The 15,429-nt window shown below is 42.1% G+C and overlaps 1 protein-coding gene across 1 annotated transcript; it reads right to left on the reverse strand.

Annotated features, from left to right (window-relative positions):
• Positions 1-6,563: 6,563 nt before the first annotated feature.
• Positions 6,564-9,688, reverse strand: IL6 (interleukin 6). The gene is made up of 4 exons (XM_064166947.1): positions 9,635-9,688; positions 9,418-9,531; positions 9,054-9,200; positions 6,564-6,933 (listed from the first exon to the last, which is right to left on the reverse strand). The coding sequence occupies exons 2-4, from the start codon at positions 9,529-9,531 to the stop codon at positions 6,742-6,744; spliced, it is 453 nt and encodes a 150-aa protein (XP_064023017.1). The 5' UTR covers positions 9,635-9,688; the 3' UTR covers positions 6,564-6,741.
• Positions 9,689-15,429: the final 5,741 nt, after the last annotated feature.

The raw sequence follows: 15,429 nt of genomic DNA on the forward strand, positions 1-15,429 counted from the left end.
CTTCGAAGTAACCAGAAGACTGAGCTTATGTTTTAAATACATCAATATTCTTCAAAGCGTTCATGTTTGGATGCTGGTAAGCAGCTGGTCGCTTCACTGGTCTGGTGGGTTTAGCTTTTCTTTCCTGTTGGACTTGCTTATCTCTGGAGGCTAAGGATTGAGGGGATGTGCACACTGATTTCCTAGCAGTCAGATTGTAAAAGGTGTACTTTGCCAATTTTAGCCTTAAACACTCCGTGCATTTTCTGCAGTTTGGGATGAGGCAGGAGGACGTGGCAGAAGCGCTGTGTGCTTTTGCTGTCAAAGGAAGTTATTGATGTGTAACTGGAGGGGAAGAAAACCATTGCAAATAAGTATGTGCTTTATTTTTGTTCCAGATCTTCCTCATTGGAGTATTGTTGCTTTGGTTTCAGTTGATTTGCTCCCTTTTAATAAGTAAATTGAAACACTGAAATGGGCAGCGGTGAATTTCTGGTGAATAGAAGATGCTTTGGGTAGATGACTTTATGACCTTTAGAGCTGTGCAGGCTAGTTTGTATCTATGCAATGATGAAAAAAGATAATGTTTGTTGGCTTCAAGTTAATCGTTGCAACAAAAATACTTCAGATTTCAGGTTGGCTTTTTTAAAACCCCATAGATTTTCAGACAGTTTTCACATTTAATTAAAATCTTTAAGGAATAAGAGATTCCTCTGTTCCTCATCCTCTGTGGACATTCATGGTAAAATGTTACTGTGTTCAAGAAGGATGGATGGGGTTGGAAAGGAAATGAGAAATGTGCTAAGAGCAAAAAATTGGAAGAGAATAATTGGGAAGGCAAAAAGCAATGTCCACAACATTTATGAGAGCTAATGCAAAACAGCTTGTTCTTTAAAATTACATTAATCATTATGCTAAATAAAATATCATGAAATAGTGGAATAGCTCATAAAAATAGACCACTGTGAGGAGAAGAGAAGAAGGAATGAGCAGAGAACTCTTTCTGTGACCCTATATCCTGTTGCTAGTGCAGCTGTTCTGACCTCAAATTAATGTAACTGCTCATAGGTCCTAAATTACGAGAGGAGTTCAAATTCTGATCCTTTTTCTTGCCTGATTCTAATTACAATAATAAATAAATGATCTACAGATATTTGATAGTAACTCTAATCATGATCAGGAACATTTTGCTGCTGTTGAATCTACTAGAATAACCCCAGATACTCAGTATTAAGAGATACAGAAATCAGTGTAGAAGTAATCCAGATATTTCAAAACACAGCTTTTCCATTTCACAAGGATATGCAATGCCCAAAATGCAGCCATGGGTGAATGGACCCTAAACACTGCAGAAGTGTATTTCGTCGGCTTTGTCGTGTGACACATTTGGGGATGTGGTTTGTGGCTCTTAACTGCTCCATGCTTGCTCTGGCTGCTTTCCAAGAATAATAGTATTTGGCAAGAGGTAGAGAAATAGGGAAGTGTTCTCTCTTTCATTAGACATTTTACATAAGCATGGCTATGTCAACCACAGGCCAGATTCCGTGACCTCACCATGCTGTAAAGTTTCCTTTAGAATAGTTGCAGTTCAGTTTTTGGAGACTTGGTATTATTGGATTAATAATCTTTATGCAATTTTTACTTGTAAAATTTCATTTTAAGCACATGGAGTAGCACATTTTTGGTAATTCACTGCTATTGTGGAAAGAAGTGAAACTATTATTTTCTTCTGAAAAAAAGAAGTATGGTTCCAGAAAGTCAGTAGCATAGAATCCCCAAGGTTTTGAATCAAGAGAAAAAATTGTCCTCCTTAGTACATGTAAGTCAAGTTGAATTGAATTATGCTGTGGAGCATAACATTTTTAGAACCAATGTTTCAGTATACCTTACTCTAACTGAAAGGTGAGTGGAACTCCTTTAAAAAAAACACTCTCCTTTTTAAAATTCCCCTTGAAAAATTTCTGAGTTTAAAATTAAGGAGTCTTTAGCTGCAATATTTTGAAATTACTTCACTGTTACTCATTTTCACGGAACTCAGATGTGCTTATAAGAGCAAAACAGTGTTCTGTGGAGTTATACATTAAACAGATTGTACCAAAAATATTCTCTAAAATAACTTCAGCAAATACGCTGCTTTTAGAAAGGTTTTAGGGGTTTTTTTGGTGGTGCTAGGGAGGAAAGGGCAGGTCTCTAGACCAAAGTGTGGAGGTAATCTCATTTTTGTTAAGGCTCAAGGCTAGGGACTTGGAAATTAAGTGTCATTTGTTCCAGGTGGTTTAATCTCTAATTTTTGCTTTTCCATCTTCTAGTAAAACCTGAGGAAAAAAAAATTTGTTTACCGTTGGATGGGAGACACTTAGGGAACAAACATGAGCTCCCCTACTTGACTGTATTGATCTTTGTCAAGTAAATTGGTGGCTTTGGCAGCCAAGTATGGATTCTTTCCTGTAGTGGGATTTATGGCACAGTCCTCTGAGACTGTGTGTGAAATAAAATCATTGAGTATAGCTTACTAGAATTTGAGCTTTGACTCCCATAGCTGAGCTCAGGGCTACAGTCTGAGATCTGTGAAATAAAATCATTGATGCTTTCCTCCGTGCTGTGAAGGCTGTGTGAACTTTGAGGTATCTAGCTGATCTTACATGGAGATAGAAATTGCTTGGCTGTATGCCTTGTGCCACAAAGTGGAAAGTGTGTGCTTGTGGTTATCTTAGTGTCAGAGGCATACCTCATATGGGAGGCTGTTGCTGGAGCCCGTTTAGCCTGGTGACCAACAGTAGCATAAGAGGCTGTGTGGAACGTTTCTACCTGAAACAGTATTACAAAGGGGAAAGGTTCCTAGGCTCGCTATGCTGTGTACCAAAAATGTAGGCATCTTGAGGGTGCATTGCCTTGTTCTTCACCTGCATGGTCCTTCCATATCAGAAAGACAATGTGTCTTGTCAGAAGCTGCTCTTCTGCCTCTTCACAGCAGTGGCTTTTGTTTCGTCTCCAAGGAGGGTGTCTGAACAAGGGATTGTCCTTAACCCAGGACTGAAGAAGTGGGCTGTTTCTCCTCCAGCTAGACTATGCAAAGTACTAGTAGTGTCAGGAGGTTATGGTGGGCAAGGAGCAATACACCAACCACAACAGCTGCTGGTGGGTTTACCACTCAGGAGCAATTTCTGTATTTCTATATTTTCTTAAAACTGCTTCTTCCTGTTGCTGTATTCAGCTGGAGTCGGAAGATCAGTTACAAGGTGGTACTACTGGGTAATTGTGGTGGGCAGCAACTCTTCAGATGTCATCTGTCACAGCCCCTTTAGCAAACCATCTCCTGCAAGCTCTCTGAGGGTCTGCCTTTGAGTGTGGGTGCAGCAAACAGTGAAAAATGGGGCAAAGGTGTTGGGCTAAGAGGAAGGAAGATAGGTAGGGAGAAAGCTAGAGTCCTGAAAGTAATAAAGACAAGGAGGTCAGTCAGATGAGAAATAGAGTAGGAGAAATGAGCAAGGCTTTGAAAGAAAAGAAAATTAAGTAAAAAAGCATGACAAAGGCATGCACATCAGATAAGGAGCCACAGAGCCCTGTGGTGCTTGCTGGGTGATGCTGAGGGAGTCTTGTGAGGGTGGTGGTTTTCTTGGTCTTTGTGTGTGGTCTGGGGTTTTCCTGGTAATAAGATGTGAAAATTTGTTCTGTTTGGTTTTCTCACTGAAAATGGAGGGAAAAAAATCACCTGACTTGCAGTATAAACTTGTTCTTAATATGTTCATAGACAAAGGATCCTCCTGGTTTGATCCAAAAGCTCAAGACCTGGCTATTTGGTCATTTTGAACAAGTATTTAATTCTGTTACAAATTCTTAGTGCAGACACAGCCGATATGAAGTCAGTGCTGTGTCTCATCACAGTTATAAAGCTATTTTAATAAATTAATCAGCAAAACATACCTTAACTAACCCTAACCTCAACTCCAACAGCCCTAATGCCCTAATGCTCCTAAGGGCATGACCCACTGAACCTAACCCACAAAAATAGTCTTTACCCCTACACCAAAGCCCCACCACCTAAATCCACTGCCCCATCCTAATGTCCCTAAACCCTAAAGTCCCTAACCTCAAACCTTAAGGCCCTAACTTTAAGGTGAAAAACACTAGGGCCAGGACAGCTAAACCTTAACCTGTCTCTGAATCCTAACCCAAACCCTTAATACTAACTTTAACCAAAATGCTAGCCCTAACATTAAACCTAACTCTAAGATCAAAGCCCTAAAGCCTAACCCTAACCACTGTTTCTAATCCCTAACGTTAAACATAACTCTAAGGCCCTAGCCCTAAAGTTATCACTAAACCCTAACAATAAACATAAACCCAAAACCTTAGTCCTATGTCTAACTCTTAATCCTCACTCAAACCATAACCTGTAACCCCTGAGAACTGACATGAGCGGCCCTGTGTGTATCGGTTGCTGTAGAATACCTGCCACTCAGCAAAGTGGGGAAAGGATCAGAAGTTGTTTGCTTTGAGCTCAATGGCATTTAGTTCTGAGTTCAGTGTGAATTTTCCACTGCAAGTCTTCATGTGCCGAGCTCCAATCAGTGCAGGTTTCAGCAAGTGGTGCTTATCCCGGGGGAATCCCTGAAGTGAGAGATGTAAAATGACCAGCAAGGCAGCTGCTTCATCAAAGTACCCTGAGAATTGAGAGTGCCTGTGGAGCAGCCACAGGTAAAACAGTGGTAGCTCAGTGGTGTGCACCAACGATGCCTTTCACTCTAGGAAGGACTTTAAAGTTGATCTCACCATCCAGCAAGTGATAATCTTTGCTCATCATTTACATTCTAAACGTACTACCATTTACGCCTTCAGAATTGTGAACAACCATGGGTGGCCACCAACTGAAGGGTGGTGGTGGGAAGTGTGGATGCTTGTCTATCAATTGCACAAGTTTTCAGTACCTCGGTGTGAGTTTGTTTAGCTGCAGTGTACATGGTATCAGCAGCCTGCTCCTAGCAGATGTGAGACAAGGACATGCCTTTCCTTTTGGTCTGTCTGTCTTTTTTGCCCCTTTCTGTTCTCAGATAGTAGTAATAAAGGCCCAGTGTGACAGCCATATTTGGGTCTCACAGCTATTATAGACATAATAAGGGCCAGAATGGTCTCTAACCAAAAGATCACTGAGAAAGACTGTGATGGTGAGCTGTGAAAAGCCAAAGCAGGCTTTCCTATGTCGCTTAGAGCACATACCAGGACAGCTAAGGCAGGATCTTCTGTGTTGTGTGGAAAACTCGTTTACCACAGACATCTTGACAGTGACCACCTTGAGGTCTCCTCATTCCTTCCTGAGATGTTGCACAACTCAAGACATTGGTTTTACCATATTGGGCAAAGATGTGGTTTGGTTTGTTTTGAGCCTCTGAGGCTCAGGGGGGACTGGTCATTGTTTTGGCATCCCCAGCAGTGGAATGTGTGCGTGTACAGTAAGATCACTCAGAGGAAGAGGAGAGTTTACTGACATCCTTATCCACATTCCAGGGCTTGCCTTTCATCTGCTCATCTGCACTACTGTGCTGCAAGAAAGAGGATAGTTAGTGTTCCACCACTTGTAGAGTTCAAGGGACTCTGCTTGCATCCCTTGTGTGTGCTGTGAGTTTGGTATGGGAGACAGCTGCACAGCCACAGTGAAGGAAGTGATAGAGCTAAGGAATGGTTCAGTGGTTTGGTGCTCAGGTTAGGGAGCTGAGTTCTTTTTGTTTCTCTGCAGTATTCAAGTATACACGTTCATGTATATGTATTCATCTTACGTGCCTTGTCCATGCTAGTGGAATATAAATGACAAAAGACAAATGCATTAGGTCATTACCAGTGGCTGACATCTCAGCAGCAATATGTTGATTTATATCAGTGAAGGAAAGCACCTAAGATTTTAAATTTTTTTTCAGTTTCTTGGAGGAGCAGGGAGAGATGTTTAATCAAACTTTGAGAGTTCCCATGGATGACAGCAATAAGTCTAATCAGGTGTTAATGTCAAAGCTGTTGATGTATCAATGTATTTGTTTAAACAAGATTACAGTTTTATAGAGTGTTCCTTACTAAACATAAGGGACTCATTGTTCATTTGTTAATCTTGAGAGTAGTGATGCTTTATTGTGTTCCTTCTTAAGTGTCATGCTCAGTGCCTCTCCTTCCTTATATCCCATTTTAAGAGTTACCTGTTGATCAAGTTTTCCATGGGTGTGTGTGCTGTGTAGATAACCAACCTCATCATACAGATAAAATTCCAACTCTTGACTGTGGTTATTTTGGTAATTGCAGGTATTAAAAATTGGGTACAGTAGAGTTCCTACATCATCTTTATAGCTCAAACAGGTCATACAATGGGAGTTTTTTTAAAAAATCAGCTTTTCTTTATTTGAAAAATATAAATAAGTCATAAATACCATAAAAAATATTTTAAAAGCATAAGTTATACAAAAATTTTTTCTGGCCTCTGAAAATACTTGGTTTTTTTTTTTTTTGTTGATACATATTAAATAAGTTGAAATTCTAAATGGTACCATTAGAAAGGGAATGAAACATGCCCTCTGTTTTAAATTATTTCTAAATACCAACAATATAAATAGCAAATGCCAGAAATGAATAAATACTTTAAATACAATAAATAGGTTCCTAGAAGGAAATGAGACTGTATGTAAATGCAAACCATTGTTACTGTGGTTCTTAAAACAGAACAACACTGTCATCTGCCACACGACAGATTTGTGTCAAAGGACGGTGCCTGAATTAAAACATTCAGGCACTGTAACTCCTGGTGTTTTTCAGGTAGCGAACGGCCCGCACGGTTTTCTCCATAAATGAAGTAAAGTCCCTGAGGATGAGGTGGGTGGTTATTTTCTCTATCCAGCTCTTACTGGACCTCAGCTTTGCACGGAGGATTTCCCGGGTAGCTGGATCTGGGATCATCACTTCATCAGGATTGATCACCTGTGAGAAAGACAAATCAAGATGTCTCGGTTAAGATGTTGTAATTGAACTCGTTGGGGAGCATCAGTTTATGCACGTAACACATTGCCAACCAGCTGCCTATCTGCCCTTCCTGTGCTGTGGGTGACAGACCTCCCAGGGACCTGCTTCTGTAGAGGGGTTTAAGGTACACTGATGCTGTCATCAACAGTTAGTGCAGAAGAATAGGAGAGTCTTGTCTGAGGTACACTATTTGCTTTGGTTTGCCACATCTGGTGTCACAGTCTAGCTCGCCATACTGCACAGGTGGGTACACCTTTCCTGCTGGTTAGTGGTGGAGATGCTGATCGTGATTTGTCCTGACCTGTGGTAGCTGTTACACTCTGAGTCCTAAGTTAATTAGATGACATTGGAGTACTCTCACATTTTGTAGTAGATTAAGTTTTCAAAGATGTCAGACTTGTTTCACTCATTAATTCTTACTTTCCAGACATTTAGGCACGTGGGAGACTCCATGTCATTCAGTTCTCACTGATGTGTGGGAGCCAAACTGCAAGATGAGTAAAGGAGTTCTGTACCTAATGCTGCCTGACAGTGCCAGCACCCAGTACCCAAATGCCTTTTATAAACTTGTCCTTTGGAGTGGGTAAATGACTTCTGAAAATGAGACTTAATCATCCTAATCATGCAGCTGTTTTAGATACCTTGTTAGACTTCTTGATCCCAGATTATCTGCATCATCTTAGTTGTAGGATCTTGCCTATCTTTTAACAAGTGACAAAAGCATGTGCATTTCCTTCTGGAATATCTTCTTTTTTATGAAGATGAATATTCTTTCTGTCCAAATTCATTGGGAGTGGATTCTGATCATGCATTTTGTTACTGATACAAAGAATTTCTTGTAGCACACTGTAAAAGTTTGTGTCTGGATACCTGGGCAGGTTTTCTGCTGATGGATCTACCTTGACCACAAGTGACCGATTCTGTCCTTGCTTTCAACAGCAGATAGATTCCTAAAGTCTCCTAAAGAAAAATGTCCACCTGAAGATCAAGGCTCCTGTCTTTATCAAAAACTCTAGTTTGTACAAGGTTTAATTCCACCTGTTCCAAAAACCTTGATCCTAATAGTTTCCCAAAAGTCTCTTCCTGTTATGAAAAAAGCTTTCTGCAAACTACTATAAGTTGGAAACTAGTGGCTGTCTTATGACAGGACTATTATTCTTAGCTAGCAGAGTGTGAAAAAAGCAGTTCAGCTCCCTTTCACTTAAAGAATGATAGACATAAATAAATATGTTAGGAAAGGTATGGCAAACACACAATGGGCTTTTCAGATGCCAAAAAACACCTTGAAGGAAATAATACTCTGAGATTTCTGCAGCCCTTACTCACCTTGGTGGTTCTTACTCAGGCAAATAGTTTCCTTGATGATGAAGGAAGTATTTATGTTAAGGGTTATTAACATGAGTAAGAACTGCAGGAATGAAGTGAATTTTTGAAGTATGATATTTCAGAGCTCTTCAAAATGTAGAAAACAAGTGTCAGAAATTAGTAGCACTTAGTTTGGCAAATCAAAAGGGGTTTGGGTATTTGTAAAGGATGAAGTGGGGTTTATAATGATGACTACAAGCAAAATATGTGCTCTTCAGTAGGCAGCACCGTCTATTTAGTCAAGTTATTAACTTACATTCTGAGTTTCACTGTCTTCCTTGATTTTTAAGTTACTGATACCTCAGCACACCATACTACTTGGCTTAGAAGTTTGTTTCGGAGTTTTAAAGAGTTATTTATGTGAGGCTTTGTTTTAAAAAAATCAGCTACTTATTTCTACTTCTCAGGGATTTGCAGTTCTAGAAGGGTTGGACTGAACTGCATGTTCTATGATTATGATCAAGCTCCATGAGAAATCTTTCTATCAGCTGGGCAGTGTTAGTATATTTGTCCTTAAAACAATGACACATTTAGTTGTTGGTTTGGAAATTAGAAATAATGATAGAAAGTAGGAAGAAGAGCACAAGGCACCATCACTTGTGTCTGCTGAGAGATGAAGACAGGAAACGTTCAGCTTGACATAACAACCTATTTCTGTGAGCACACATCAGTGCTAAGCCACAATTATTGGAGTGAATTTAAAGCCAACTCACCATCAGTCTTATGGTATGTGCCAGGTGCTCTGTGCTATAGCACAATGATTCAACATTTTGCTTTTCACTAGCAAAAGTTTCTTTTATGTATTCGAGGTATGTCTGGAATGTATAAAGCCCACTGGAGATCTTCCTCAAGCATTTATCCTGAAATGAGAGAAAGATGAGAGAGTGAGGTACAGGTGAGCAATGCCTCAGTCATGATACTGTGCACAGGTCACAGGTAAATGCATGATGCTCATGCAGAACATGGGTTTGTGCCATGCCAAAGCCAGCTGGAGCTGGCTTAAATCTGTAGGTCAGCTTGCAAAGTTCTTTGGAACCCCAGGTGTATAGGATAAGAGCAGAATGAATTGTTCCTTGCCTCATCGAAGCCGTTAAGCAGACACCCATCTTCCTCTGTCACTTTGGGGAGGTTGAGGTCGTTCCGGAGTAGCATTTCCATGCTGTTCTCGCAGACGGTAAACTTCTCGCACATCTGGAGAGAAACATGGAGAGGTTTCGTCGCACCTTGTCCGGAGGCAGCAGACCCCGGGACAGGTGCAAGCGTGTAGGAGCCGCCAGGGTCGCCCTGTACGCACCTCCCGCTGCAGCTGGGTGGCCCGGTCGTGCAGCAGCCGGGCGAGCCGCACCGAGTCTGGCAGCGCCGCTTGCCGCGACACCGCCTCCTCCAGCTCGGCTTCCCCCGAGGAGTCGGCTGCGGGCAGCGGGGCGGCAGCAGCCCGCGGCAGCAGCAGTAGCAGCAATAGCGGCGGCAACTGGAGGGCGGGCGACCAGCGGCGGCCGGAGCGGTCGCTACCACGGTCACAGCCCTGGGGAAACTTCATGGTGCGGCTTCTCGGCTCCGGCCTCGGCCTCTTCTCGTCGGTGAGGCTGGTGGGTTGAATGAGCTCCGGGCATCCCTGAACGTGTATTTATCGAGGGGGCTTCGAGATTATTCATGGCCCGGGAAAATCCGGCGTGAGAACACGGGGGTGTGTGCGCGACCGAGCGCTTGCCCCGTCCGAGTGCTGTGAGATTGTGAAACGGGCCCGGGGGGGCCGAGAGCGGCCGCGGTTAGCATGAAGTCATCACTCGCCGTAACTCCTTGAGGGCCGGGCTACCCCCGCCGCCTCCGTCGCCTGCTCACCTGGCCCGTCGGGGTTGGGGGTTGAGGCTAGAGCCGTCCGGTCCTGCCGCGGGCACCCTGAGCCTCGGTCAGCTCCAGCTGCACAGAAAGTCGTGGAAATGACACACATGTGCATACTTTCACACATTGCCATCTTTAATGTGGTGTAGCGTTTTACACGTTTTGTGTTGTGAATACTTCTCCTCCGTGTTTTAGCTAGCTGTGTTATTCGTACACGAAGCTATGTAGGCATGCTTAGGTGCTGGATATGTGTTAAGTGTGAGCTGCTCATGGGGAGGGAGGAAGACATCGCATTCGTAGGCTTTAAGTGCACAGGGAATGGACGAAAGCCAGCTCCTGCTCCTCCAGCAGGATGATCGCTGCAGGAAATGCCAGCGATTCCGTTATCTGCCGCCTTATCTCCTTCTGCCTACCTGGGAGGTGAGGCGGGGATTTTCACCTTCCACAGAGGGGCTCTTCACCCAAGGTAAGTGTGGCCATTTGGCTGCCTTGCAAAGCGTAGACTGAGTCAAACTGTGTGAGGCATGCACTGAACTTTTCGAATATCTTGAACTTATTTTGGACAAGACGAGTTTTGTTTTTTTTTACCCCGAAGTTGGTGCTAGTTTCTTATGCAAGGGAGGTCAGAGAAAGACCTGAATCGGCTTCAGAATGAGTAGAACAGAACATGGAACATAAGAGCTGAAAAAGAGAGACAATATAGGAACTGAACTTGGGTGTCTTCATTCAGACTCCTCTTCTTACACACACACACACAGATGCCCCCCAAACGAATACTGCTAATTCACTTTCTAAGAACCACCTGGATAGAGAGCCCCAGGAAAGAATGAGGATGCTACTGTTTCTTAATGCCCTGTTTTGCCAGCAGTGGAAAGACAGATGGAGTGCTGTTGCCCAGTAGAGACACACTGGCACTGAAATGCGTGTGAGGGATGTTTCAACAGCAGCAATCTATCTGTGCCCGGTTTCCTGTGTGCAGGTGAGAGGAGTCTGAGCAATCATCTTTTGTAATATCAACTCTCCTATGCCAGGTCTGTGGCATTAGGTGTGAAAATAACATGTTTCACTAATGGTGTGTTTGTCTAGTACCAAAAGATCCAACTGCAAAGGATTGAAACTACCAGAGCAGATTGATTCAATGCTCCAAACAAGCCTGGTGTTTGCCTTTTGATAACTGTCAGGGGCAGATGCCACGGAATAAGATCTCCTGCCTTCCTCTCTCCACTTGTGAAAGTAAGTGGATGGACAGGTCTGTTGTGAGGGATTTCCTTCCACTGTCAAATGTCCCTGCAGACAGCCACATTTTCCTGCTAACTAAGTCAGGTTCTAAAATCGCCAAAACTTGCCAGGACACTACATTTCCGTGGTAACATTTTTTTCAGCAGATATTGGGCAAGTCTTGCTTGTAATTTGTTATTTTGTAGCCATGTTTTATGAGCTCTCCTTTTCTCTTTGTGTCATGAAGATGTCTGTTCTGTAGCAGCTTCCTGACAACTTCTTTTGTGCTTATCACTGTTATGCGAGGATCGGTTTTGCTGATGTCTGTAGTTATATCTTTAGCACAAAATAAAAGCAATTTTCAGCTGTTCTTCCCCATCTAAAAGCTTTTAAGACTTCAGTTGTTATTTTCTCAGTTTGCATCTTATTTGCCCTTTAGTGTCATTGTCTGTGTGACTTTCCAGAAGTACAAAGTACGCTTACATGTTCCAGTGGAAACTGCTAATTAGTGCCTCAGAAACTCAGTTTGATAATCTAGGACAAAGCATAACATTCAAGAGAAGGAGGAACTTGAATTTACACAACAGCATTAAAATACTTCTGCTATTTCTTTGGACAGTTTCTTATGAAAAATCACTTTTTAAACTGGTACTGTGCGTAAAAGAAGTACTTTGTGCTGATCTGTCTGTAATAATGGTCAAAGTTTGGGGTGGGCTTAAAGGGGGTTAATCTTCGTTCTCCTGCACTGAGTTACGCTGATTCATCATCAGGCACCTTGTTCAAAATGTAGCAAGTACTTGCTCATGAGTTAGCTACAATCAGGAGATTTTCCTGTTGGTACTTCAAAATGCATAAGTAGTATTACTGAGACTCTAAGGTATGATTTCTAGATACAGAGGAATTTCTTCCCCACATAGCATCCTTGTAATACTGCAGGTCACTGTTCTTGTATCCTTTCATTGCTGGTGCTCTTCATTTCACTGAAGAGGTTCTTGTTTTCCTGTTGGTAAGCCAGATGGCTGCATGCTGACAGATGAAACCTTCTTAAGGTGAGACTTCAGAAATTCTCAGTGTTTAGCCAACTTTTTCGTTAGTTTGAGCAATGTGCATTACTATTTCTGTGGGAGCAGAGGGGCCTGTTCTGAATATTGTAAAAAATCTCTCCTCTCAGGCTGTCCACACATGAAAGTCACTCATGGTTACAGTGGAGGGTGAGCTTGTAGCCAGGGAGCCAATGCCTAATCACCTCATTTGTCCAACTCTTTTTTAGGATCTATGTGGCAGCTCACAGACCTGGCCTAGAACAGGTTCTGTTTCTTCTAGGATTGCTTTGCCTGGGAGTAAGCCCATGCCACTTTTACTCCTAACAACCTGGGACATTTGTGGACAGGAGACTGTTTTCAGGAGAAGTGAGTGATATGACCATGGAGATGCTACTGCTGCTGAGAAGAATTCAATAGGCTGCAGAATTGTCATGGTCACACCTTGTCAGCCCTCTTCTGCCAGCCATCAGGTCTGCAAGGAGCCCCACCACGAGCTGGGGTAAAACAGTGCTTCTGGGAGCAGCAGGAGACTTTGCTTGCTGAATGTTGTGAGTCAACTAAATGGATCTATAAGTATCACAGTATCACCAAGGTTGGAAGAGACCTCACAGATCATCAAGTCCAACCCTTACAATCTGTTAATGAGGAGAAATACTAGAGGTGCAGCACATTCCACTCAAATTTATTTGTGTGTTTGCTTTGGCTGTTTTTTTGGGTTTTCATTTCTAATAATCTCCACAGTTCTACAGTAGCAATACAAGCCACTAATGTCTTTTTGGACATGATGACTTCAGATTGCAGTGTTGATAGTAAGTGAAGGAATACCATTGGAAATGTGGTGTTCTTCTGCGAAAGTGTTTCTGTGTGGAAGAAAATGCCAATGGTTGTGTGGCTGTTGGAGATGATTTTCTAGCTCAGACATAGGGGAGAAGTGAACATTCCAGGGATAGGCCATATAATGGCAACAATGGATAAGCTAATATAATTTCATTGGAGCTTTATGCCTAGAAGTACAGCTTGTTTCTTCCCCTTGCTGGCTTCTGCTGCTTGAGCTGCACCTGCCTACTATCTTCCCCCGCTGCTGTTTTGGCTGCTGCTGCTTTTGCTGCTTTGCCACTGCTTGACCCCTTCCCCATCTTCCTTAAGGTTATTATATTTTTTTTCTCTAGTTTATTTCTCTTTATGCTGTTGTACTTAATCTATAAGATATACAATTGCATCTTTCCCTGACTTTCAAAAAAAAAGAGAAAATATGTGTTGTGGTGAGTTTATTCTACTGGGAGAGGGATCCACCCTAACCTGGGACAGGTTGGTAGACTATTCAAGTGGCATCATGATAATAACTACAGAAATAGCTTTAGAGTGTCTTGAATGAGGTGGAAAGCTGGTAGCCAGTTCCCCTGGCATATTTATGGTTGTATCTCTCAAGGCTTGGGATCTTGAATTTCTACAGATCTTGTAAAAAGTGGAGATGAGTTCTCTTGTAGTCCATCAAGATGTGAACACTTCACCCATTCTAGAACTCATTTCTTTTAAGGATCTCTATATGGGGCATTCACTGATATTGCAGAGTTTGTAAATGCTTATGAGCCTCTCCTCTAGATTTTCTGAGTTTTTGTGGTACAGAGCATTAGTAGAATCATCTCCAACCATCTCCACCAAAAATCCCAAATTTCAAAACCTGGAATTTTTCTTTTTTGCCCATGTGTTTTCACATTTCAAACCACTGGCTCTGCTCAGAGCTTGAATCTGTGCTGTATTTGAAGTGAAAAGGTTGAACAGGTCATTAATATCCTGTGTTCATGTTCCTCATAAGCTACTATTGCTCTGAGAAGCTGCATGCCACCAAAGAGCACTGGTGTACTTGGCTAATGGGGCTTTGCTTTTGTGACTTTGCAGCTTCTTTGGTTCTCTGTTGGTTGTTTGTCAGGGAACTGCAGAGTTGTCTGGGGATTTTTTTTTTTTTGTGAAAAGCTCTGGGCATTGTTCATTTTTCTTCCCTAAAGGCAGACTTGCATAATTTTTAAACAAGACTAGGATGTGTAGTAATAGACTTCATTTTTTTGCTTGAGTGTATCATATGCAAATATCATTCATTTGCATGCCTTGAGGTAAATCAAAGGTTTAGAGGAAAAACTCTTAGTTAACTTTAAATTATGCCCTGATTTTCACTATTATCTACTTAATCTCAAGAAAAACAATCATGGCATCATCTTCTCTGGTTAACTTCCAGGCTGGCAGGAATGCAACCCTAGGTGAACAATGTCCTGGAGGTAACTGTTCTTGGAAGTATCTGAATGCTATGAGTCACTTTAAGTGGACACTTTCCTTCAAATCAGAACGAATTTAACCCTCAAATGGGAATATTATAACAGCTACCAGTGAATTTGCATTTGCACTAGGAGAACTTTACTGCTGTGATTGTACTAATGCATGGCATCAGGAAGTGGTTTCATAGCCTTTTCCATGGGTGCCGAGTGTGGTGATGTCTCTTTGTAAGGCTGCATGAGGCACCAGAGCAGAGAACTGGCAGAGTTAGAAATACCTCAGTGGCATTTGTCCTGTACAAACACAATACCTGCATGCATCTGGCCTGTTTGTGATCATTGCCCACTGTGACAACACACTTTTGAGAAGGGTCCTGTGTTATGAGTATTTTAAATTATTGTTGGGCTGTGCTTCTATAGAAAACAACTTTTTACTTTGACAGATAAACTGACAGTAAATTCTGCTTGTGTTTGAGGAACTTCTTAGTTCTCTCTGAGCTCTTTTAAGATGAACATTCAAAGAAGTTGCGTGACAAAGTAGAAGAGTGAGCTTTTTCAGTCACTGAGGAAGAGGATGAAGCTGCAAAGAGAACCCAGTGAGGAACTTTTGTGAGCCTTCGTGTATGGGAGGCACTGAATGCTGTAAGTATTTATCCTCATCACTTGCCAGTTTTAACATAGAGCATTAGACATAGGTTGTATTTTACAAAGCCTTCAAT

Source organism: Pogoniulus pusillus, chromosome 28, assembly GCF_015220805.1.
Source record: "Pogoniulus pusillus isolate bPogPus1 chromosome 28, bPogPus1.pri, whole genome shotgun sequence".
Classification (NCBI taxonomy): domain Eukaryota; kingdom Metazoa; phylum Chordata; class Aves; order Piciformes; family Lybiidae; genus Pogoniulus; species Pogoniulus pusillus.